This window comes from Manis javanica, chromosome X (genome assembly GCF_040802235.1).
Source record: "Manis javanica isolate MJ-LG chromosome X, MJ_LKY, whole genome shotgun sequence".
Taxonomy (NCBI): Eukaryota; Metazoa; Chordata; class Mammalia; order Pholidota; family Manidae; genus Manis; species Manis javanica.
The window spans coordinates 25,444,101-25,471,556 of record NC_133174.1 but is presented as its reverse complement, the minus strand read 5'-3'; the positions used below and the strand labels follow the sequence as shown (position 1 = coordinate 25,471,556).

At 38.0% G+C, this 27,456-nt stretch overlaps 1 protein-coding gene across 10 annotated transcripts in view; it reads left to right on the top strand.

Annotated features, from left to right (window-relative positions):
- The window catches only part of DMD (dystrophin), a 2,259,748-nt gene that overhangs the window by 493,342 nt on the left and 1,738,950 nt on the right, over positions 1 to 27,456 (top strand). For all 10 annotated transcript variants that reach the window (XM_036992000.2, XM_036992004.2, XM_036992005.2 and 7 more), the window contains exons 3-4: positions 2,183 to 2,275; positions 3,916 to 3,993. In XM_036992000.2, coding sequence (XP_036847895.2) covers positions 2,183 to 2,275; positions 3,916 to 3,993 — 171 coding nt within the window. The remainder of the gene's footprint in view (positions 1 to 2,182; positions 2,276 to 3,915; positions 3,994 to 27,456) is intronic.

Below are 27,456 nucleotides of genomic sequence, written 5' to 3'. Positions count from 1 at the left end.
CAAATTCATCTGTAAGATTTTGTTCCTGAAAAACATCCCAAAACCATAGGGAATTTTACTAAAGAAAAATAATATCCACTAATAACATCTAGCATCTCATGAGAAAAACTCCACTAAATGAGTGGCTCTTACAACACAGAGCAGACAAGTAGTGACTTTACAACATCTTACTACGCTGATGGACAGTGACTGTGAAGTGGGATGTGGGGGGGACTTGGTGAAGGGGGGAGCCTAGTAAACATAATGTTCTTCATGTAATTGTAGATTAATGATACCAAAATTAAAAAATTAAAAAAATCTGTGATTTTTTAAGGCATCTTAGACCGTCCATCAATTTGAAAATAAAAACGTTAATATTAACCCCCCAAATGCCAAGTGATCTCAGGTTATATTTGAGATTCTTGACAGAGTTACTATAAACTATGCATTTATTTTCTTTACTAATAGAAAGCTTTCCTTAAAACTTCATAAAAGTTGTGCTATTAAGATTTACTTGTACATTATGTGTTATGCACATAACAAATAAGATGCTTTTAAAAAATACCAGCATGTTAATATTTTGTGTTGCTTTTTTCCTTTTCTTCTGAAATTTTAAACAGAACTTTTTGAGTAGAATTTCAAAACAAATTTTTGAGCAAATGGAATTTTTAACTTTGTCAGATCACATATGTGCCTTGATTCCCAAAGCTGTGCATAGATGGACAGGTAGACTTTCTAGAGAGGTCAGTGTTTTCTTTAAGTGAGACACTTAGGCATTGACGGGGCTGTCACTGACATGGCTACATGGCTGTAGGGAGATCCTGAGTCCTATGTGTTCAGTCTTGGCAGCTTCAGGGATATCTTTTGCCTAAGAACCAAGGTTCTTCTTAATTTTCTTGACCTGTGGGAAATGCCAAGTTTATGTGTGATCAAAAGAATGGGTGGGAACAGCCCAATCCCCTGGAAGCTGATGTTAGACCCATCACCTGACATTTTGGGGAAAGTTTTTCTGATCCCACAGTTGTATGTTCCTATGTCCTTTTTCTGCTTCTGTGTAGCATTATCTTTTAGGAATATTTGTCTATTCCTGCTGGACTCAAAGTTCCACAAGGACTGGGGTCATGTCTGTCTTATTTACTAGTGTATGCTCCAGCACTAGTGTATGCTCCAGCTCAATAAACATCTCCCACTGATAAATTAGAGCTTTCTAGATAACTTGGGTGATGAAAGAGTTGTGAATGATTTCATATAAATGGATTGTAGGTTTTAAACCAGAAAAAGAAAATAATCGGAGGCATAACAGAAGAAATAAAATATCCGAAGGGAATCAAATGGAAAGAGGAGTAGGCCAAGGAGGCAGCAAGATAAAATAGAAAGAAGCAGCTCCCCAAGAGCTGGACAGATCGAGGCCAAAATCTTGGCCTTATCACCTTCTAGCTTTGTGAACAAGAGACACATGCTCAACCTCTTTGTCTCACCTATAAAATGAGTATGTTAATGCTAACCTCACAGAAATGTCACAGATTTTAATAGCCACTCATTTAGTGGAGTTTTTCTCATGAGATACTAGATGTTATTAGTGGCTATTATTTTTCTTCAGTACAATTCTCAAGTAAATACTGAGAAAAATAGATGAAAAACTTTTACAGCCGTATTTCACCTCTATGTAAATCAGATCTTCCTAAAAATGGAGCTTTCCAATATGAGAATGGGTCATTTTGAGGTAACATGTACAATGTATATTCAGATAAAGCATTTTCTATGTATCAAGGATGGTGAGCCCTCTGTATGTGTTATATTTCCAAGTACACAAAATGGTTACTTTTTATGAACTTACTCAGGGCAAATTGTTTGTTTCTTGTGCATTTACTTCTCCCTCCACCCTCAACTGCCTGATAATTTAAACCTTTTTATCCTCCTTCATAGAATCAGCACTCAATGTTAATTAGACAAACTAGGCTTACAGATATCCAACTCTTCTTATTAAAAAAACAATTTAAATAGATTTGACCTAATGATGATCTATTGTTTTTGTTTTTCATTTTTTACCTGCAGGTTCTCTTTTCATCCATTGCCCTTGGCAGATTCAAGAATTAGATACGTCAAATATTTTTAAACATAGCTTTACATTTTAAAAGACATAATCATGGTAATGGGTCACTGGAACTGTGCTTTGTTTAACTGGGTATATTTCCTATTTTAGTTTGGCAAGCAGCACATAGAGAACCTCTTCAGTGACCTGCAGGATGGGCGACGCCTCCTAGACCTTCTCGAAGGCCTAACAGGGCAAAAACTGGTATGTGACTTATTTATAAGGAAGTTCAATTTAACTTGAGAAAAATTTTGGACCAGAAACATACTCAGCATAGTTTTATGAGATCTAATAAAATATACTGATTTACTAATTACTGACTTAACTAGCAATGCAGGATCTATTCAATAAAACAATCTTGCAATATTATTTTTATTTTGACATATTCTATCATATGCAGAGCAAGAAGGTGAACATTTTCAGTGTATCATTTATAAAAATTATTATTGATTATTCACTTTTAATAGTTGGCATCTTTGTTATTGGATATCTTTTTATAAGGTTTTTGTCCACAATACCTTTTAAGTTAACTTATATTTTTTATTGTGATAGAATGCTAAACATGAGATATGGGAGTTGCCATTCAACAGTCAAAGTTTCAGTTATGCCACATGAATAAGTTCCAGAGAACTGCTGCACAATATTGTGTCAATAGTTAACAATATAGATTTTCCTTGACTTATGATGGGGTTACGTTCCAATAAATACACTGGAAGTTGAAATATCTTAGTTGAAAATGCATTTAATACACCTCGCCTACCAAACATCATAGCTTAGCCTAGCCTGCCTTACATGCTCAGAACACTGCTATTACCGTAAAATTGGCAAAATCATTACACAAGGTCTATTTTAGAATAAAGTGTTGAATATTTCATATCATTGATTGAATACTGTACTGAAAGTGAAAAACAGGATGGCTGCAGGAGTCCTGTCAGTGTATTGGTTGTCAGCCCTCGTGACTGGGTGTTTAATGGGTGCTGCAGTTCCCTGCAACTGCCCAGTGTTAGGGGAGAGGACCTATCGCATATCACAGCCCTGGGAAAAGATGCAAATTTGAAATTCGAAGTATGGTTTCTACTGAATGCACATCACTTTCACATCATCATAAAGTCAAAATACCATAGGTTGAACCATCATAGATCAGGGACCACTTTAGTATGCACCTGAAAATTCACCAAGAGACTAGATCTAATTTAAGGAGGAAGTATGGCAGGACACATAATGGTAGAATTTCTCCAACTCCACAACTTAAATTAAGTAAGTTAATCAGTATATTGTAATACAATATGCAAATATTTGATTAAAAATTACAGGATAAGATATGACTTTGGGGATTGAGAGTGAGGGTCAGAGGAGCAAAGATGACTGAGGTTTTGAACTTCAGTGACTAAGGCAATTAAGGTATTGACAGATGCAGTTTCCTTTAACCCTATTTGGCATTGTATAGTGTTGCTAGGCTCAAATCTCTTCTAAACCTCCCTAAACAGTGTGGAAGTTAACTCACTTATGTATCTCACTAGCATGTGTCCCTATGTATACTGATGTTTCTCTTGGAGATCCTGCAGTAATCCCCAGTTGGGCTGTAGAATGAAGGAGAGATCATAACCAAAATAGCTTTGGTGAAAAGAAAAAGCTGTCATTTTTCTTGAGGAGTGGTCAGTTCATGCTAAGCAAATTCAATGATGACAGCAATTAGCCCAGAGCATATAAATTCATTGCTTTAATGCTTCACAGCCTGTATTCATTTAAAATAGTCAAATTTACAAATGAAAGGTATAAATTGTTTCATTTCTAGTAGATTGTTTGTCTGCTGGGCAGTAAACATTGTTTCATTTTGTTTCCAGCCAAAAGAAAAAGGATCCACAAGAGTTCACGCCCTGAACAATGTCAACAAGGCACTGCAGGTCTTGCAGAAAAATAATGTAAGTGGAGATTTGGACAGATTTTGGATACTATGAGACAGCATGCTTAATATTTGAGTGAGGGCTTTGGCCCCAAATGCAGAGAGGGCACATCACATTCTCTTATAAATCAAAACAGTAATTATAAGAGCACGTGTTCTAGCTCAGGTGTATCTGGTTGTGGCTCATGTCATTCAGTATGTAAATGCCTGCAGCCACAGCAGGTGAGGAAGGAACGACCCGACCTGATAAGCCACTCTGTGTTGTTTCCAGGTTTTCCTTGATGCAGGTATAGGTGGTGGACAAATTAAGTCCTGTGGAGACCTCAATTCCTTATAGCAGTGTTCTGTGCAACAGATAGTTTTTACGAGGCTGAATATTATTTTATACATGTAAAGGTGTGTTCAAACATGATGGTGTTTGAAGTAAGCCAACACTTATTAGACACCACATTTAAATATGAAAGTTATACATATCTAATATACTATTAAATATGAAATCACTATTTCAATTCACGGTAAGAACTATGAATTTGTTTTATCTCCCCCCCCCCCATGTTTCACTTACTTTAACTAGATGAAAATATATGTGCAGTATTGGAAAAACTCAACAATCTTACCTAAACAATTGTGTAGATTAAAGGAGTTCTCATCTCCTCAGAGTGACTTTGAGACTCTTATGCTGTATCATAACCTTGGAGGAAGTTGCCTTTTCCTATTAGCTTCCCACAATTTTTCTAATCACCCAATACATTTACTAGGCACTTTTAGTAGCTTGCTAATTACATTACATCTCCCTTTCAAGGATAAATTCAAATAAATTGATCACATACTCTTAAAAGAACCATAATCTGTGAAAAATTAGTAATCATGTGCATTCCCCCAAATGTTGCTCAGCTGATCTGGTACAGAAAGGAAGTAAAGGCTGTATAGCATTTGGTTGATTTTATGAATTCAGGGTTATTGTCATATTTAATGTCATATTTAACCTATGAAAATTACTTGACAAAACACTTATTTTTATTATTTTCTAGAGTGACTAACTCTATATTATCACATTTTCTGCAGGCAGAACAAGACAGTTTGTACAATGTTCACCTTGTTAATAGTCCAACAGAAAGTTTTGGAAGATAAAATCACATAAATTAAGAAAATTGTTTAAAGATATTGGGGATTTACAAAAGGAAATGTCTGTTTAGATGTCAGTTGCCCATATTCTGTTACAAAATATAAAAGCAAGGAAAACAGCAGAAATTTCAAAGAGTTATTAGATTCAATCTATTTGATGCAGTTGATCTTTTCTAAGAGAATATCACATTAAAAAATAGGTTATGGAGTCTCCTCTAAAATAGTGGATTAATGTAGCCATTGATTGATTTGTAAGAGTTTTGTTTTTCACATGTTAACTATTGATTATGAATTTGTGTGTGTGTGTGTGTGTGTGTGTGTTTCACAGTTATCAACATAAGCCCAGAAGAAAACCTGGTGGTAAAACAGAGAAATCATAAAAGAAAATCTCTGTGACTTTGGGATAACCAAATATTTCTTAAATGTGAAACCAAAGGGATGATTCAAAATGAGAAAAATTAACTTGAAGTTGTCAAAATAATGAGTTGTTTCTATGTTCTAGATATGAGTCCTCTCTTGTATATATTATAAAATATATTTTCTGTCTTTGTGGAAGGCATTTTTACTTAGTAATGTCTTTTGATAAAAAGTTCTTCATTTTGATGTAGTTCATTTTTATAAATGTTCATTTTATAATGTATCATATTTAAGAAATGTTTGCTTGCACAAAGCCATTATGATATATTTTGTTGCTATCTGTGTAAACTTTGTGTTTTACCATTTGAATTTGGATCTCTATTTTACCTGGAATTGATTATTTGAATTTGCTGTGGTAAGTGTTGGTTAAGAGTCAGTTTTCTTTTTTTTTTTTTTCATTTGGAGCCTGACTGACAACAGCATTTATTAAAAAGAAGGTTGCTTGCCCACTAATTCTAAATATGTCATAAAATTTGTTAATACATATGTGGTACTATTTCTGGACTTCACTTCCACTGTTCTATTTGTCTTTATATGCACAAATATTGTGCCATGTGGATTACTGCAGTTTTATAATACATGCTGGTATCTGGTGTGTTAGGTTCTCCCACTTACTACTTGCCCAGTATTTTCTTGCTTCTACTGACCTTTTGTATTTCTAAAATCACTTTACAATCATGTTTTTTAATGTCCATGTCAATTCTGTTTAGAATATCATCAACACTGAGTTAAATCTACAGGTTACTTTGGGAAGAATTGATACTTTTACATTATTGAGTATTCCAGCTTTATCTTGTGATCTTCCCCTCTAGTTTATTTTTTTTTTAATTTTAGGTTTGACAGAATGAGAAAAAAGATCCTATAGAAAAAATGGGCAAAACCACTTGCATAGAAAATTCACGAAAGAGGATGTTCAAAAGTTCAAGAATAATGTAAAAAAAAGTTCAACCTCAGCAAAAATTATGGACATTTAAATTAAAACTGCAATGAGATACCAATATGAAGTCACAAAAATGGCTGAAATTAGAAAGACATTAGTGCCAAGGGTGAGGATTTGAAATAACTTGAACTCTTACCACTAACTAGTGGATATTTAATTCAGACAACTATTGAAAATAGTTTGGCTTTATATACTAAGGGTGAAAATGCATAATTTCTATAATCCAACCATTTCATTCTTAGACATATAACTAACAAATACATTTCCATGTCTGCATCTATATCTGTATCAATGTATCTATAAGAATGTTCAGAATAGCAGCTTTGTAATAACAAAGCTGGAAATGACTGTTGTATATTCGCAATAGGGTATTATAAAGGAATGAAAATGAACAAATGATAGCTACGCACAATACACAAGATAGATCAATCTCCTGAAAGACATTTGAGCAAAAAAAGTGAGACACAAAAGTATACCTACTATGATTCCTTCTAATTAAATTTTAAAACAGGCAAAATGGTTCCACGAGGTTAAAAGTGAGAAGAATTATTACATTGTAGGAGTGAAGCAATAAAATTCATAAGTGAATCTTCTGAATTGTTGAAAATATTCTGTGAGTTGACCTGTGGTTGTTACACAGGTGCGTTCGCTTTGAGAAAATTTATTAAGCTCTACCCTCAAGTACACCTTTCTGTATGTATATCATACTTCAATTTTTTAAGTTAAAAAAAGGAACCTCTGCAAGTAAAATAAAACCTGACCTTACAACCTCCCGAATACTAACAATGGCCTATTAATCAATCTGCCCATAGACCCTGTATTTTCTCATGAAATTGTTTACTGATATGGAATAAGTGAATATAAAACTTAGAATATGATTTGTGCAATGTATGGATCTTTTCTCAAAAGGTCATGTTTCTTACCAAAAATAGAAAACCTTGAGAACCTTCCACTGCTAGCAGGCAAAGACTCCAAAATGAGGGTTTCGGTTTGTGAAGGAGCCTTTCAAGAGAAGATTCTGCAGGTCTCCCATTTGAGTCAGGGTGTTAGTGAGGAATGGCATTAAACTGAGGCTTGTGTATTGCAGGACAGAATCTCAAAGAATGCATTTCCAAATGGAAACCAAAACCCAGAGTGAAATAATCTTTACCTGAATTAGTCTGACACTAAAAGACAGAGAGAATATAAATGTTTAAAGGTAAATTTTTTATCATTTTATACTTCTCCATTATTTTATAATAAAATAAAGTACAAAACAAATAGAAAATATTCCAGGGACATGTGTATTAGTTTTGGATTATAACTGTAAGAGTAAACACAATTAAATCAAAGAAAATGTTCAACGGCAAGACTTGATTCCTAAAGATGGGTTTAGGTATTCTGTATCAGATGAATAAATGAGCCTAGGGCAGGACATAAATAAATCACAATATTAAATAAAATAATAGGATTACATAAAATATCCTTTTAAAAATCACAAATTCTAAAATTAGAATGAGCTACAGGAGGCATTGATGGGAAATTTTTTTTTGAGAGGGTATCTCTCATATTTATTGATCAAATGGTTGTTAACAACAATAAAATTCTGTATAGGGGACTCAATGCACAATCATTAATCAACCCCAAGCCTAATTCTCAACAGTCTCCAATCTTCTGAAGCATAACGAACAAGTTCTTACATGGTGAACGAATTCTTACATAGTGAATAAGTTCTTACATGGTGAACAGTGCAAGGGCAGTCATCACAGAAACTTTCGGTTTTGATCATGCATTATGAACTATAAACAATCAGGTCAAATATGAATATTCGTTTTATTTTTATACTTGATTTATATGTGAATCCCACATTTCTCCCTTATTATTATTATTATTTTTTTAATAAAATGCTGAAGTGGTAGGTAGATGCAAGATAAAGGTAGAAAACATAATTTAGTGCTGTAAGAGGGCAAATGTAGATGATCAGGTGTGTGCTTATAGACTAAGTATTAATCCAAGCTAGACAAGGGCAGCAAAACATCCACGGATGCAGATTTCTCTCAAAACAGGGGGGGTGAGGTTCTAAGCCTCACCTCTATTGATCCCCAATTTCTCACCTGATGGCCCCCCTGCGACTGTGCCTGTCTTAGGTTGTTCCTCCCTTGAGGAATCTTACCCGTCTCTGGCTAACCAGTCATCTTCCGTGGCTGATTGGAAATTTTTGAATAATCATACCTTAAATGGAATCATAATATATCTACATTTATCACAGTAGTTATTATCTACTGCGCGTGCGCTTACATTCTATGTGGTAGGATCACTGCAGTCAGTGATCTGAATAAGCACAAGCCTTTAAGTCACAGATTTTACAGTCACAAACCACGGGACATTAAACATGTAATGCATGCAATGATAGCTAAGTCAAAGAAGAAGAGATAAACAGGCCAGGAGGTATAGAAGACCTCTTGGTTAAGTTGTCATATGGGTGGAGAAGGGAAAAAATGAGGGAGTAAGCCATGAGATAATCTATTGGAAGATGGTCTAGGCAGAGGGATAAAAAGATCTTGAGAAGAAACATCTGGAAATAGGAGACGGTAGTTGGATAGGACTAAGTGTGGACAAAACATAGTAGAGAAGGGGATCAGAGAATTATCAGGGTGGGTCTCAGAAGAGGAACACATGGGAAACCATGGTGAGAGTTTGAACTTAGTCCTGAATGAGGTGACAGTGACTAAAAAAAGAGGGATATTATAAATTAAATGGGTAATAAAACAAGTTCTTTTAAAAATCCAAGATGGAAAAGTCAATAACAAAGTAAACTTATAAGAAAAGTATTTGAGTGCCATTTTTATGCAAGAAAGATAATCAATATTTAAAACATAATCCAACTTTGTGCATAATAAAAATACTACTAAAACCACAAAGAAAGTTGATGGAAATATATTTTTATTCAGAGCCTTTACTTCACTGTTGTCTGATTACAACACATTTAATGGCAAAAAGAAATTAAGAATATGAGTAACATAAACTATAGATTTAAAAGGTATGGTGTCAAATTTAGTTGCTAGTTTAGAACTAGCTGTCTTAGACTACATGGGTCATCTCATACAAAGAAAGGGAGGAGAGCCTGGAAGGTGGAGCAAGTAGAGTGGAACCGGCATTCCAGGTGTGTCTACTTTCTGCTCAGATGGGGACTTGCGTATCTCCACACTGACAACCCTAACGCTTGCCAGGGCCCAGCCTTGCTGGGTATACCAGGACGCCATTCACTTTTCTGATCACGTACTTCCTTCCTTTGCAGACAAGGACTGGAGGTGGTTTCTGGGTAATTTTGGAACCAGCTGATATCACATTCCTCTCCATGCTTCTGGGGAACACCAGAGCCAGACAAGGAAAACAGAAAAGAGTTATTTCTAATTTCTGCCCTGCTGCACAGATTTACTAAGGGTATAGAAGATAAATATTTTTAAAATGTTCCTGCCATACATATAAATAAAAAAATGGATATATTAAGATGCAGCAAAAACGCCATTGCTGCACAGATTTACTAAGGGTATAGAAGATAAATATTTTAAAAATGTTCCTGCCATACATACAAATAAAAAAATGGATATATTAAGATGCAGCAAAAATGCCATTAAATACATAAAAAGAATGACTTTTAAAGTGCATACTCTTTGATAATAATCTAACACTAGAAATTAATGATGCTTTTAAAATTTTAATTTGATTAAGTTAAAATGTGTTGCATTAGAAATCAAGAGTACAAAACCACATTTGTGTGGGAAAAAGCATTCCTTGAGAAATGGACAAAGTTCTACCCAGAGTTTCAATTTTTCCTTTGATTTTGTATTCACACACACGCACAAAAATAAACATAAGAAAATAAATTCATTCAAGCTTTCAGCCATAAATGTTATGAAAAGAAAAAAAATGTTCGAAGGAACGTAGGCTATAAAAAATAAATGAAATAAATGAGTTAGGAAGAAGAATCACAAGATAAATTTAAGAGCTAATTCTTTGTAACAAAATAATAAAATCGACTAATATCTCCCAAATTTAATCAAGAAAAAGAGAGAAAAGCAAGTGTATGCAATTTAAACACAGAAAGAAGATATTTTTTTATTTTGGTATCATTAATGTACAATTACATGAGCAACATTATGGTACTAGACTCCCCCCATTATCAAGTCCCCACCACACAACCCATTACAGTCACTGTCCATCAGTGAAGTAAGATGCTGTAGAATCACTACTTGTCTTCTCTGTGTTGTACAGCCCCCCTGTGCCACCCTTACATTATGTGTGCTAATTGTAATGCTCCTTTCCCCCCCTTATCCCTCCCTTCCCACCCATCCTCCCCAGTCCCTTTCCCTTTGGTAACTGTTAGTCCATTCTTGAGTTCTGTGAGTCTGCTGCTGTTCAGAAAGAAGATATTAAACATAAGTATAAGAAATGGAATCTACACAGAACTATATGTTGATTTTAAAAATATCAATTATGCTGGATTATGTTCTATTTAAAATAATATATTACAAGAATTAACACAATGGAATATAGAATACCTTCATCAATAAGTAAGAGAACTTCAGAAAACATAAAACAAACAAAACAAAACAAAAACCTTTCACAAAAGTTTCTGAGTCCAAACTTTTAAGAAACTGGTAATTGTTCATAGAAAATCACGAGAGGCCTCCCAATTCTACAAATCTATTGACAAACCTAATTTTTCAAATCACTGGGAAAAAATGAGCCCTCTCCATTGTTGAAGGGGTGTTAGAAGCTTTTGAAAGTATACTTCAGGGTAGTTTGAAGATCTTCTTAGGTAAAGTTCATTTTGTCTTTTCCTCCTTTGGGTCTTCGCCACTTTGGCCAATTCCTCTGGTATAAATGACAAGTTTCAGCACATCCCCTAGTTCTAAACTAGCAACTCAAATTTGACCCCGTACCTCAGTTCCTTTCCTTTCTCTGTCCTGACTTCCAACTTGTTATCCTCACCCTTATGCGACTAACAACTTAGCTCAGCAGAGTGCAGACACTACATCTATGTTCTGATTTGCATTCTCTGTGGTGCCTGTTTTAGCATGAGGTTATCCCTGCTATCAATAATTTATTTTCAAAAACCATTTATTGGGAAGAAAGAACTTCTAAGTGCAGTGATACCTTTATTATAATGTTTGCTGAGAGCAAACTCATTTGTAATAAAGTTGGTTGTGGTTTAAGAAAGCAAACAAAAGAAGAGTACTAATCCTATGAAACGGGCTGACTACCAAGTGATTAAGCATGCTCACACACCAGCTCAATATAAAAACATATCCACAGCTTCCATTTCTTTGTGATGTGCGGAAGGTAGAGAGAGAAACTCACAGGTAGTATGGAAATGTGTCTCATATTTTCATTCTGGCATTCCTTTGCTCTTCTCCACTCTTGTTTGTTAGTAGTCTCCTTCACCAGACATTCTGATTTCAGTTCTACAACTCTTTAACCCCAGTTTTTCTCAAGTGAGAGGAAATACTTAATGTGTCATTTAACCTTGTTTATTGATAGATTGTTTTCCTTAGATATAACTAAGTTTCAGTCAATGAGTTTCCTCTACCAGAGATTTGATTTTTTTAATAATTTTATATGGAATCGAATAATGATTGATTTTTTTTCCCACTGGTAAGGAATTTAGCTATTAAAAATCTGATAGAGTGATTTAACACTCTGTGATCTTTTAAACTGCCTTTCGGATGCATTATGAAGCCTGTCTTCCATTAATTAGCTGATCCCAATTTGTTTCTTCTTCTTTCATTCCAAGATTTCCATGTTTATATTTTCTGAATCTCAAAGCCTTTTTGAAGTCATAGAGTGCACTCCATCATTACTTTAAAACTGTTTACAAAAATGTAGTGTTCAAATACATCCTAGGTATACAGTATAGCAGGAGTTTACTGATTTAATATGATTTAATAGTAGCTGATATAGATCTCACAATTATGTTTAGTACACCACTCTCATCAGCTGTTTGTCATATGACAAAAGCGGCAAGATTTTAACAAGTAACTTTAACTTCATATGTACAATGTGAGATAGCACAAAACAAATAAGATCATTTTTTAATATTATTAAACCAGAAATCTGAAGTGATTATTTAAACGCCTAGGGTGAAAATTCAAATGTCATATATTCAAATATTCATTCAATCACATCACTGAAAATTGTCACCCAATTAGACTGAATGGTTATCAAATGTCACTGATCTGAAAAATGCTGTAGTGTTCCTTCTTCTTGGCATATGATCTTAAAGAGGATTCTAAAGTGTTCTTTAAACCTAGTATTTTATGTGTTCTTTAAGTATTCTGAAACTTAAATAGCTATATAATATATATTTTGGAGTAAGTCAGAACATAGTATCTTTGACTGACTATAAACTGCTTCCATTTATTGCTTGTAAAAGCCAGTGTTCAGATATAAAATTCACATTTTTACATTAATTTATGTTAGACAAGTATTATTTCTTACACTAAATTTTCAGTCCACACAATAGGACTTTAGTCTGTCTGCACCTTATATATATTCATTCCAAGGATCCAGAAGAAGTATACTCTTTTAACCCTGTCACTCACCAAGTCTGGGATCTTTGCCAGATGATTCTATGACTTCAGCTCCACTTTGTCAACTGTGAAATGTACTAATAGAAATGGTTGTACTTACTTCAAAATATTCTTCTACAGAATATGTAAATATGTACAAGCATATCTTGTAATCTTGAAATTTATATTCAGATGAACTGTGAAATTATTACTCTTAAAATGGAACTAGTTCTCATTTAAAATCATTTCATAAGGTGAGTTGATTATCCTCCCCCTAGGGCATTTCTGCATCCAGGGAAAGGAATATTTTTTCTTGAATATTAAGCTTAAAATTGAAGGAGCCATTTACCTGTGATTTGTACACATGGAGATCTTTGGGGAAAGGTTTCTTGTTGCAATAGATGTTAGTCATGTAACTTAAACTTTTTTGGTATTTCTATTGCCAGTTTTTTTCTTGCAGTCAGTGCACAGGGCTCAACATTAGAAAGTTTTGGCTATATGGGGTACTGGTCATCATTCAAGTGGAATTATGTGAGACATTATAAGATACATAGTGAAGGGTCCCCACCAGTAAGATGGCAAACTTCCGGCTTCTCTTCAGGGTCCTCAGTTCCCGCCGGCGCCACCTGAAGCCCAATCACCTCTTGCCCCCCTCCCAATCCCAGCACCTAGCCAGCAGCCACCAGCCCCGTAGAAGTGACACCTCAATCAATTCATGCCCCCTCCTATATAACCCAGCACCTTTCCCTAATAAAGCAGAACTCTCCGGTGAATTGCTGCTATGTGTCGCTCCTTTCCTTTCATTGGTGCCGAAACCCGGGAGACGGGACACCCCAACTGGGCCCCGTCTTCCCCCAACACCAGCAGCAGCTTGCCCTCGTCCTCTTTTTCCGGCGCTGGCTCATCACACTCACCACTCCTCTCTGGCCTTTAGGTAAGTTTTTCCCCCGGAGTGGGTCGCTCTTCCCTGAGCTATCACAGTGCCATTGACCGTGATCGTCCCGCAAGGCCCTGACGCTCAGGGATGAGGAGGGAACGCTCCCCGCCTCAGGCCTCCACGGCTGCGGCGGACGCTGAGGCCCCTCCTCCAACAGTCATAAATCCCCACCTCAGGCCTTCATGGCTGCGGCCGACTCTCAGGCACCCTCCTCCAACAGCCATAAACGAGGTGACTCCTTTGTGGATGAGAACGCTCCCTTTTCCCCCCCTCCACCTTCTGCTCTGTCCTCCGAAAACGCCTAGCGCTAGGTACCTCATGACACCGGCACTCTGCCTTCTTAGGGAAGTCTGGGTGACGACCCACACTTCCCAAGAAATTCCGACTCGTATACGAGTTTCCGCAGACCACCAAGGATCATCGGGGACGCCCTTTGTCTCCTTGCGGTCTGCTTCCAGTCCGAGGATCTCCGTTCATCTTCCCCTGTTTGTCTCCTTCTCTGTCCTTTAGCCATGGGAGCCTCCTCATCCCTCCCTGAAAGTTCACCTCTTGAATGCCTGCTTAAGCATCTGGCTACCCTCTCCCTGATGCCTGATATAAAACCAAAACTTCTCCGTAAATATTGCTCCCAAGATTGGCCGACATACCCCCTAGACAATAAAAACCAATGGCCTGCAGGGGGAACTCTTAATCCTAAGATCACTCGCGATCTTTTTAACTACTGCCAGCGCCTGAAAAAATGGAAGGAGATTCCCTATATCGAAGCTTTCCGCCTCCTCCTCTCCCTGCCCCCTCCCAAGTTCTCCTAGCCTGCAAGCCCCCACCCCCGCAGAAGCCTCCCATTCACTCCCTTCCCCTTCTTCTCCTACAACAGCCCTTCTCCCTTCCTCCCCAACCATCTCCTCCCCCATCTCACCTCCTCCACCTTCATTCCCTGCAGATTAAGCCTGAGCCTTTCAGCCCCCCTTTAACTAAGTCCCAGGGGCCTCCTCCATCTTTGCCCTCATCACCTGTTTCTCCCCTGTTAGGGACCGCCTTTGTCTTCTCACATGTTTGTAGAGAGAATGGGAAAGCACCTTCCCCCATGTCTGAACGCAGCATGGGAAAGCACAAGCTAAACAAAAACCGGTGCAGTCCTTAGAAGTTATCTGTCCACAAAAACATATCTTGCCAAGACTCCTCACTCTGAAAATAGGGAGACCTTGAAGATGTGTAAAAACACCGCCCCTGCTTCTAGCTATGCCCTTTCCCCACTTGCCGATGTGGCAGGAATAGAAAACAACGCATTCCATAAGCAATTAACTGGAGCCCTGCTGTAGCTCAGTAGAGCATGGGACTCTTAACCTCAGAGTCATGAGTTCAAGCCCAACTAAAGCAGCAGAGGCAAGCAGCTGGGCTGCTAGCTGGTGACATGTGGGTCCGATTCTATCTTTCTTTATTTTCTTTGCCCCCCTTCTGCACTTCAGGACCTGCTCAACTAGGCACGGCTAGACCGCGTCACTCCCCCACAGACTGAGCCAAAACCCTTCAGTCCCCCTCAGACTCAGTCCCGAGAACCTCCCAAAATTATCGCCCCCCTCCGGGAGGTAGCAGGATCCGAAGGCATCATGCGCGTTCACGTCCCTTTCTCCTTAAGAGATTTAGCCTAACTAGAGAAACGCCTAAGTTCCTTTCCCACTGATCCCATGACATACATCAGGGAGTTTCAATAGACCCTCCAGTCTTACAGCCTCACACATCATGACATTTTCATGCTCCTGGCCAATACTCTCCTCCCTGAAGAGCATAGACGAGTTTAGGACTTTGCCCAAATGCAGGCTACTGAAACCCACAGGACTGACCCCACCTATCCCCCTGGCCCCACTGCTGTCCCCGAACAAGACCCACACTGAAATTATAACACCGCCATGAGTCTCCGCTCTCGAGATATTTTTGCCTCCTGCTTAATAGCAGGTCTGAAAAAGGGCAGCTTGTAAAGTAGTCAATTTTCAAAAGCTCCAAGACATAATTCAAAAGAGAGATGAAATCCCCTCCGAGTTCTTAGACAGACTCACTCAAGCCCTATTACAGTATACCAGCCTGGACCCAGAAACACCTGAAGGAAGACATGTCCTTATGACATACTTCCTAGCTCAAGGCTACCCCGACATTAAAGCTAAACTCAAAAAGTTAGAACAGGGCCCTGCTACCCCACAGACTGAGATCCTAACAGTGGCCTTTAAAGTCTTCCATAAGCGGGAGGAGAAGAAAGAATGCCGTAAACAAAAGGCTGATCAGGCCAATTTCCAGATGTTGGCCCAGCTGATAAAACCACAACCTGGGCGCCCCTCTACGAACAAGCCCCCCCAAGAGCTTGTTTCAAGTGCAGAAAAGAGGGACATTGGTCAAGGGCGTGCCCCTCCCCCAGATCTCCTACCACCCCATGCCCCAGATGCCACAAAAAGGGCCACTGGGGGTCTGATTGCCCAACCACCCGAAGGGGAGGCTGGACGAACAACCCCCATCCTAAGCCCGCCATAGTGGGGCTGGCAGAAGAAAATTGATGGGGCCCGGGGGCTTCTCGCCCGACCATTTCCATCACCAAACAGGAGCCCAGGGTTACTTTAACAGTGGACGGTCACCCCATCTCCTTCCTCCTAGATACAGGAGCCACCTTCTCAGTCTTGTGAGAATACCGGGGCCCTACCACGCCAGCCATTACTCCTATAGTCAGAGTAGGAGGTAAACAGATTTTCCCATTAAACCCCCCCACACCCTTTTATGCACAATCCAAGACAATCCCATACCTTTCTCCCACTCCTTCCTGGTTATGCCCCAGTGTCCCATCCCTTTAGTAGGACGAGACATCCTTTCCCTCCTCCACGTTTCCATAACTATATCCACTCCCACAGCCCCCAGTACTCCCTTTCTGATGGCCCTCATAGCCGACGACCCCCCTCTACCCAATGAAAGCTCCGGTTCTGCCCTCATACACCCTGTAAATCTCCAAGTTTAGGACATTACAAGCCCCTCTGTGGCCCTATGTCCCCCTGCCTCTATCAAATTATGTTACCCCTCTCAGTATATCTGTCAGGCCCAATACCCCCTAACCACTTCAGCCCTCATAAGCCTCCAACCCATCATTCAAGATCTCTTAAACAAAAATTACCTCAGACCCACTCACTCCCCATTTAATACCCCCATATTAGCTGTTAAAAAAACCAACAGATCTTTCCGTCTTGTCCAAGACCTTTGCCTCATCAGCATAGCCATTCTCCCTATCCATCCCTTAGTTTCAAATCCATACAGTCTTTTATTGCAGATCCCTGCCTCAGCATCCCACTTCTCAGTCCTAGATCTCAAGGACCCATTTTTCTATCCCTCTAAACCCCTGAACCTGGACGGACCCATACACAAGACATTCTGAACAACTCACTTGGACAGTTTTGCCACAAAGCTTCTGAGATAGTCCCCATATTTTTAGACAGGTCCTAGCTCAGGACCTCAAACAGTTTCATCATGATCACTCCAAGTCCACCTTATTATAATACATGGACAATCTTCTACTCTGCAGTCTCTCTTGAGAACAGTCTCAACTTGACACTGCCTCCCTACTTAACCTTCTAGCTTCCAGAAGTTACCAAGTATCCCCCGTCAAAGCTCAAATCTCTTCCCCTCCTGTCACTTACCTCAGATTCCTTCTATCTCAACAAAGAAAGTCCATTACCTTAGACAGAAAATAGCTCCTCTCTGACCTGCCTGTTCCCAAAACCAAGACAGAAATCCTTTCCTTTCTAAGCCTGGCTAGATATTTTAGAGCGTAGATCCCTAACTTCTCTCTGCTCCCTGTTGGCAAGACCCCTATACGACCTCAGCAAGAGCCCCCCCTAAAAAACCATTATCCTCCTCACCCCGACACTCCTTCTTTAAGCTCCATCAAGCCCTTGTGGAAGCCCCAGCTCTCCATCTTCCTGATTTGTCGAAGCCCTTCTCATTATACATTCATGAGAGGTCCAGTCAAGCTCTAGGAGTCCTAAGCCAATATTATGGCCCATCCTTTGCCCCAGTAGCTTATCTCTCTAAGCAATTAGACCCCACAGTTCAGAGATGGGCCCCCTGCCTACGAGCATTAGCCGCTAGACAGCTCTTGCAGAAAGAAGCTCATAAACTGACATTCAGGGCGCCCCTTACCATTCTGTCCCCACATCACCTAAAAGATCTCTTAACCTACAAAAGTTTACAGACTCTCCCTCCCTCCAGACTCCTGACCTTACTGTCCTCTTTCCTCCAAAATCCCATTCACCCCTTTGCCATCCATACCCGAATCATGACTTTTTCCTCCTTTACTGCTCTCTTGCTTTTTTCCTCATTTTTATTGTCTTCCCCGCCACCCCAGCCTCCTTTGTATGGTGATTCAAAGTCAGAAAGACTTACACACAGCATCAAACAAAAGTTACTGCCCTCATTGCCACACCAGACTGCCCTCTGAAAAGCTGCTCTGAGCCTTTATACCTCCACTTTCCTCCCTCCACCGAAGTGTTCACTAGCAGCTACCCTTATTCTCCCTACCTCTGCTTCCTCTATGACCAAAAACAAGCCTATTGCAGGCGATGGCCAGACACCTACGGGAGATGTCCCTACCAGTCTTGCGCCATTCACTACATAGGTAACTTCCAGTACCCACAGTATTACTCCTCCATCCGTTTCATGAAATATCCCAACGGCTCATTCTCCTTATCAATCCCAGATCCCTGGGACTCTCGATGGGCTGCCAGAGTCACAGCCTCAGTTTACTACGGGGAGTCCTCGACCCCCCACAGTACCCTTCATATCTCTCGAAAGTATGTTCCCTCTCATTCCCAGATCTCTCAAGTTGCATCAGATAGCAGACATTCCGAAAAAGTCATTATCCAAACTCTTGATAGTGCCTCTTCATCTTCTTATCCCCGCCCCTCTTCCCATTTCTCCTACTCTTGGTTACAGCTCATTCAGGACACCACCATCTTTCTCAACCACACCCTTAACACAGCCAATTGTTTCTTGTGCGCATCACTACAGCGCCCACTGCTGGCCGCTGTGCCCCTTAATATTTCCAGCTACTCCTTCATGCAGAAAGACAACCCCTCTGCCCCCTGGCAGACATACCCCTATGGGAACCAGAATACGCAGATAATCTCACCATCCACCACTGTGTAAGCCCAACTCCACCCCCCTCCAGCGCACTTCACTGCCTCTCTATCTACACCCCTACCTCCGGCTCTAAGACTTTTATGCAACCGGGACACTTCTTTTAGTGTAATAGCAGTCTTTTCAACTCACTGCCTCTCAACTCTGATACACCCTGCATTCTCGTCACCCTAATCCCACAGTTAACGCTTTACAGCATGGCAGAATTCCTTGAGCTCCAACCTCCCTTGCCCTCGCGCACAAAAAGAGCTGCTTTCCTTCCCATCATGGTCAGTAGCTCTTTGATCACCTCAGCCATTGGGGCAGGGTTTTCGGGAGAAGCCTTGGGTCACTCTCTATAGGCAGTTAGAGATCTCAACGCCAAACTTGTGGGAGCCCTGACATCCACTGCCGATTCTCTAGCCTCTCTCCAAAGACAGGTCACTTCGCTAGCTAAAGTCACCCTTCAAAACCGGCGGGCCCTAGATCTGCTTACAGCCGAGAAGGGCGGCACCTGCGTCTTCCTCTGGGAAGAGTGCTGCTATTACATCAATGAATCTGGCATTGTAGAAACTGACATTACCAAACTCACCGACCTTGCCTCCAGTCTCCACTCTGCTTCCAATTCCAACCCATTCTCGTCAATACTAACAAACCCCCTCTTACCTGGCTCTGGCCCATTGTAGGCCCCATAATAATCATTCTTCTCGCCTGTCTCTTCTTACCCTGTATAATAAAGTTCATCAAATTCCAAGTCGGAAAAATCTCTAATCAAGCTTTCAACCAGCTTTTACTCAGGAACTACCAGCTTCTGGCCACAGAAGATCCCTCACCCTCACGTGACCTCCTCACCACACGCTGAGATGGACCCCTCTCTCCACTGGAAACTGTTCCTGGAAACAATAGCCGCAGACGCCTGGCTCCTGACACCCATATCCTCTTGGCCAACCTATGGTTACAGAGAACCTTCATTGATTTCCAAACCTGAAGAAGTCCACATCTACTCGTCCCTACTGCGGGCAGTCCTATCAACCCTTTCCTCCCAATCCTCAAGCCCTCACTCCCTTCTCCGCCCCTGTTCAGCAGGAAGCAGCCAGAGAGAAAGCAATGTCCACAAACCCATAGAGGAGAATGGGGGGAATGAAGGGTCCCCACCAGTAAGATGGCAAACTTCCGGCTTCTCTTCGGGGTCCTCATTTCCCGCTGGCGCCACCTGAAGCCCAATCACCTCTCGCCCCCCTCCCAATCCCAGCACCTAGCCAGCAGCCACCAGCCCCGTAGAAGTGACACCTCAATCAATTCATGCCCCCTCCTATATAACCCAGCACCTTTCCCTAATAAAGCGGAACTCTCCGGTGAATTGCTGCTATGTGTCGCTCCTTTCCTTTCACATAGTATTTATAAAAATTCAAGTTAAGTTATATTGAATGTCTATACATATTTTATCTTATTCCATGTTGTGAAATTATTACAGAGTGTAGTGTCCATTTTCTGAAATGATGCTCTCCAGTTATATGATATTCCATATAAGAATTTTGGCTTAGTTATAAGAGCTACTTTGCCAAAAAGCTTAGTTTGACATTTTATGTTCAATGAAAGTATCATCTGCATTGAAACTTCAATTTTGATATATTTATTTAATGTCCTCTGACCCCTTTAATGCTTGTATTTTCTTAACATTCTGGGATTTTAAAAATTAACTGCTTCAAATCTTTGTCAAGGTGTATATAAGCAGGTAAAAACACAGTTCCATTAAGAAGAATTCTCTTGCAATGTTTGATTATGATCATAAATATCTAAAATAGAAATTTTAACTAATTTCACAAGTCTTTAAGCAATTTGAAAAAACTGTGTTTTTTAGTCTGTCTTCAACGCTTAATATGTAGCACACGGCAGGTGGTCAAAAATATTTAATGAGTGACTAAATATATAAAGGTTAGTCAGTGAGGGTGGGTATAGGTGAGTACTGTGCCCGGAACTAATTCTTATGATGTGTTCTGGGTAAAAAAATGTGCTTTTTAAAAGGTATTTTCCAGTGTGAATTTCTACATATGTGTAAAATAAAAAAGAATGTTTGGAATATGGAGATATGAGACGGAATAAAGAAAATCTGTCATTGGAAAGCCATGTCCACAATGGCCAACACAACCTACCCTTCAGGCTATATATATTGAACTGTTCATCATCTAATAATAAACAATTCAATACATGCATCTCTCAGTGGAAAAAAATAGGTATGGTTTATGCCCATAGGTCTTAAAATTTTATATAAATCTTAAACACATGCTGCAGGGCAATGAAACAACTTTGCTTTTCCTACATTTTTTATCTTTTAAACACATTATATTTGAAAGGATTATATAAATTGTTGAATTTTTTGTGAATATGGAGAACACTTTGTAGCTTGACTACATGATGGCAGATTTTTATAAAAGGCACTTAACACATTTAAAAAGGAAATCCTATTTGTCTATAGAGTATGGAAGGAAACTCTCAATTATAAATAATTTCTGGGAAAGAAATCTATGGGTATGAAAGACCCAAATAAATAGAAGGTAGACATATCTGTATGACGTCTGAGGAGGGCTCTTTATATAATAAATTCCAGTGGTTGACTTTTAAAGATGGTATTTCATGGTTCCTCTCTTAATCTTATCATTCTATATGGAGTTATTCTGTAAGATTTAATTTGCAGCACTTGTTGGTTATTTAAACTCACATACTGAGACTGATGAGTGAAAAGATACCTTAACTTTACCTCTTACCCCTTCCCTAATTAAAAAAAATGCTCAGATTGTATTCTGCATATTAAGGAACAAAAGTGACTCCTTCTTAGGATAAATCTTGAAATCTGAAATGATCTTGAAGAACCACATGCTTTGAAACCAATGTGAGGAAGCCCCTAGCTCTAACCTAATTTTAGTTGGCTGAATGATAACAGGATGTGTTTTCATTAGTGCCTGTAGCTGTGAAATGTCCTTCTCAGTGGCTGTCTAAAAAGCCAAGAAATGATTGGATAAAGAAGATGCAGTACATATACACAATGGGATATTACGCAGCCCTAAGAAAAAAACAAATCCTACCATTTGCAACAACATGGATGGAGCTAGAGGGTATTATGCTCAGTGAAATAAGCCAGGCGGAGAAAGACAAGTACCAAATGATCTCACTCATATATGGAGTATAAGAACAAAAGAAAACTGAAGGAACAAAAACAGCAGCAGAAGCACAGAACCCAAGAATGGACTAATAGTTACCAAAGGGAAAGGGACTGGGGAGGACGGGAGGGAAGGGAGGGATAAGGGTGGGAAGAAAAGAAAGGGGGCATTACAATTAGCATGTATAGTGTTGGGGGGAGGGGCACGGGAAGGGCTGTGCAACACAGAGAAGACAAGTAGTGATTCTACAGCATCTTAGTATGTTGAAGGACAGTGACTGTGAACTTGTTGACAAGTAGTCATTTTACAGCATCTTACTATGTTGATGGACAGTGACTGTGAACGGGAATGTGGGGGGGACTTGGTGAAGGGGGAAACCTAGTAAACATAATGTCCTTCATGTAATTGTAGATTAGTGATACCAAAATTAAAAAAAAAATTATGAACTAGGAAAAAATAAGCCAAGAAATGGCAGATATCATTTATTGGAAAGATGATGGTTCCTGTGATGAATACAGATACAACTTTCTACAACATCCAAGATAGAATTGCAAATACTTAAATAATTTACAAAGTAAATTATTTAAAGTTTATCCATTTTCTTGTCACCACCAAAAATGTAAAAAGCGTGAAAAATTTTGCTGAAGCATCATTCCTCAGGAGTTTGTCAGAGATAATATAAGAATATCACTCCCTTGCTTTCATTCTTATTTTTCTTCTCTCCTTCCTTCTCCTTTGCCCTAAGAGAGAGCTTCCATTTTCATTATGTGACCTGGTTATTGTTATTAATTTTATATCAAATATTCCTCATTCTAAAGTTTGTACCAATTTCGTGCGCCATGAACTTATTCTGCTATTCTTCTTTCTGTAAAGATAATTAAAAATAATAAAAATTTGTCCAGATCAGTAATCTCTTTTCATTAAACCATCACAGTGAGGGTTGGCTTTAAATCTTAAGGTTTTCTTAAGTATTCTTAAGTCTTAAATATATCAATATAATGTATATAAATCCTTTTACTCTAACTGCCACAGGATATATAAATTTAACTTAAAGAAAATATTATTGACAATGCAAAATGCATTCATGCCCTGAAGGAATCTGGCATAAAACAAAACCTGGGCTAAAACAAACATTGCTCTTGAATAAACAATGGAAGAGAATTGCTCTTCATTCCTAGTGGTTAGCAAATTCATTTAGGAGGTAGAGCACCAGGAAGTAACAGTGCTCTCTGAAATACTTGTATATTAATTTTAGAATGACTAAATATATATTTTTGTATAAATTCCTATGTTTTAGTCAAAGTGGTAGTGTGGTGACAGAAAAAGAATTCCCTCCAATTTGTGTTCTCACACCTATATAATGGATAACAATAGATGATCACATTCCAAAAGCTCATTCATTCAGATTCCTAGGTGCATTTTTTGCAGCTTGCTCATCTTGACTCAATGGATGTTTTCCTACATGTTCACATTTAAATATTCTGCTTGGGAAAGAAAGTATTCTGCTGGAACCATAATAAGGTTCCATTATGTCAAAGCAAATGGTGAGAATTTTCTGTACTCCAAAATTATGTTTGAATAAAGCATCTTCCACAGATAGCATGAGAAAAGTTGGAGCCAGAATACAATGTTACTTAATGAGGAAAGTCCTAGGCCTGTTTCCAGGAACTTCTACAGCCAGTCTTCATGTGTAGGTAAACTTGTGTCTGCAAAAATTCAATGCATGCTATTTAATTTTCACATACAATATCAATTTTCACACCTATTCATTTGGTATCAGATGCTTTCATTCTGCAGAAAAGGAAAACAGAACTTTGGGCGTCCTTAGTGGCCTCAGTATTGAACTTCCTGCTATCTAGTGTTTGTCACACACTGATACACACACACACGCATGCACACACAACACACACACACAGTGGGTCTGTACATTAACATCTAAGTCATATAAATGTTTTATTTATTTTGATTACCAGAGAGAATAATTATTTATTTAATACAGATTTTAACATAGTTTAGTTTTTGTTTTCCTTTTCCAGTCATTTATAAATTAAATTGAGAATCCCTGAAAGATACAATTCCAGAACACATTAGAAAATGTATGTAAAACAAAAAAGACAAATGATTATTTAAGAGTTTTATTAGGCAGTGTGATTATTTAAGAGTAGTCAATAATGATTTAAAGAAAGTATCATTCATAGCTACATGATAAGAAATTTGGCATTAATCCAATACCAATCATATGAAAATTTAGAGTCAAAGTGGGCTAGACTGTTGACATGTGGCATTCAACAGTAATAATAAAGACCTTGAACACTATTTTTCAGGTGTATCAAAATATCCCCTCTTCTAGAGTTTTAGTGATTATTAATTATTGGTATTTCTTATAGTCCTTGGAAATTTGAAGAGGATATGTACAGCTAGAGACAACACAAAACCAAAACAAATAGTATTCTTTGTCTCCATGTTGGTGTGCAATATTTCCTAATTTAGAGATTGCCTAATAAGGCGATTCATGAAGAATTCCCTAGATTAAATTAAGGAATTCTCTCTCATATCTACAGTGGTTTTAAATCTGACCTTGTGGAAATTTTATGTATCTTTGGTGCTTTGTTTCCCTCTATGTAAAGTAAACTTATAACTCTTTCAAACTATTACTCTGATGATTATAAGGGTACAGTGAAAGCTATATTCAGAGAGAATATTATAGCCTTTAATATTTTTAAAGGTAGAAACAAAGTATATATCTTAAGACATTATAAAAAGAAAAACAGTAATTAAAAGTGAATTCAAAATTGAAAAATAAAAAAAAACTAGATTGAATGCATTCAAAAGCCAGCTCTTTGAATAGATCAACAAAAGAGGTAAACCTCTTCTAATCCTACCCAGAGAAAATAAGAATGAAAAATAGACAAGATTAGTAATGAGAAAAGATGTGTAACTGCAGATACAGAAGAAACTGAGAGAACAGGACAAGCAATTATTTAAAGTTAATTTTTAAAACTCCATGGCATGGATGATTTCCTGGCATAGTGCAAATTACTAAAATTGACACAAGAATAACAAAATGCAACTGGACTAATTACTTCAGAAAACATTGGTAAGTTATTAGAGAACTACCATTGAAAAATGTGGCAGGATTCTTCACATACGAATTTAAACTAACACTTAAAGAGTAAGTAATTTCTATATTTTAAGGTATTCCAAAGGACATAAAAAGATAAAACATACGAATTTAAACTAACACTTAAAGAGTAAGTAATTTCTATATTTTAAGGTATTCCAAAGGACATAAAAAGATAAAACACTACAATTCTTTTTGTGATGTCAGAATACCCTTAGTAACAACAGTCAATAAACAAAAATTAAATAATAAATGTATAAGACACTCTTGGTTTTAAATATAAATGCAACAGTTACATTATGTTGAACTATATATGAAATTGATTGTAAGTGTATCTCACATGTCATAAGTACTCAAAAAATGTTAGCTGTTCCTTGCAAAGAACTCTTAAAATCAAGAAAGAAAACTACCTTATAGAAAAATGAACAAAGCATATTAACAGACAATTCACAGATGAAATTGTAATGGTCAGCCATACAAAAAGATAGTCCAAATGCAGTAGGAATCATGGAAATAAATTAAAAATGCAATATCTTTTTACTCATCAGACAGGCAAAATGAAAAAGCAGAAACTCCTATTGCTGGTAATGGAAGAGCCTACTCTTCTATATTGCTGGTTGAAACATTAAATGCTAAGTCCTTTTCATAAAGAAACACCTACTAAAATTAAAAATATGTGTGCTATGCCCTTTGATCTAGTAAATACATTCCTGGGAATTGCTATTATAGCAATGAAAGCATCTGTGAAGATGTATATGTAAGATGTCCATTCCAGGACTGAATAATGTGGCAAAACAAAACAAGTATCACAACACTAGAAACAAAGTGAATGTCTACTAATAGGGGACTAGCAAATATTCTGTGATACATCTAAACCATAAAGTAGTATTATACAGCTATTAAAATGAATGAATGAAAGGGATTAGTTTGATAAAAGCAATATTCAATAGATTTTGAATAATATGCCATTTCTGAAAATATAATCCCACAGATTTGTGTCTATATGATATCACACATGCACATTAACACATAAAATGATCATATGAACAGGGAAGAAAATATGAACAGCTTTTTTTTTTAGCTCAGATTAGGAAAGAAGTCAGGGAAAGAAAATGGAGCAAGCAAAATGGAAAAGAAAATTTGCCTCAAGAAAGGTAGGAGAGAGGCCATGTATGTATCTCACACATGCATTTGTGTAAAAAAAATATAAATGGCCATATGCATAAAGACATAAAATATTTCTGAAAAGAATGAAAATGAGATTAAATATACACACATACTTAGAAAACAGCACAAAGATTAGCATGTAGTTTACCACTGAAAAAACGGTCACGGTTGTGTTTCTTACAATGCAACTTCAGAATGACAAAATACTTTATAGCAATATGACTTGATAAGGTTTGGACCTTTAGGAAGGAATGATGATGGGTACTAATTGCAGTGTGGTAAGAGTAACTCTCTAAGGTACACACAATAGAGAATATGAGTGACACACCACTTTTCAATTATGCTATTTACTCATTGTGTTCTAGGGCAAGGATCACCAGTCAGAAGTGGTCCCTGCCCCATTAGATCTGATGATATAGTGAGGAATGCTGGCAAAAAAAGCAAACTAACAAAGTATAGTTTCAAATCAACAGAAAGTGACATGAGTTGGATTGCATTATTGTAACTAGCTACTATAGCTATAAAACTGAGGTTTAATACTAAGCTCTTACTGTTTATTGAGGGTTGACAAAGGAAATAGCCATGTGGTTATTACTGCTTCACTTGGAAAGTTGTAATTAAAGATGCAGTATGTTATCTTAAAATGCACATTCCTTAAGATTCAAAATTGTGAAAGTTTTTGTCCCTGACAAAAATTTAAGCTTCCTTGTGTTAGTTTATGAGACACCTATAATTGATCTTTTTTTCAGGGCCTATAAGAGTTAGCCAAGATCTGTTCAACTTTTCTGGTACTCTTGTCTCTCTACTTTGTAATGCCCTTACCCCACTCTACCCCTCAGTTCCTTTTATTTAAAGACTTTTCATAATCCTGCCTCAGACTGTTTAACAACTTCATCCCATGCCACATTGTCCCTGAGGTCG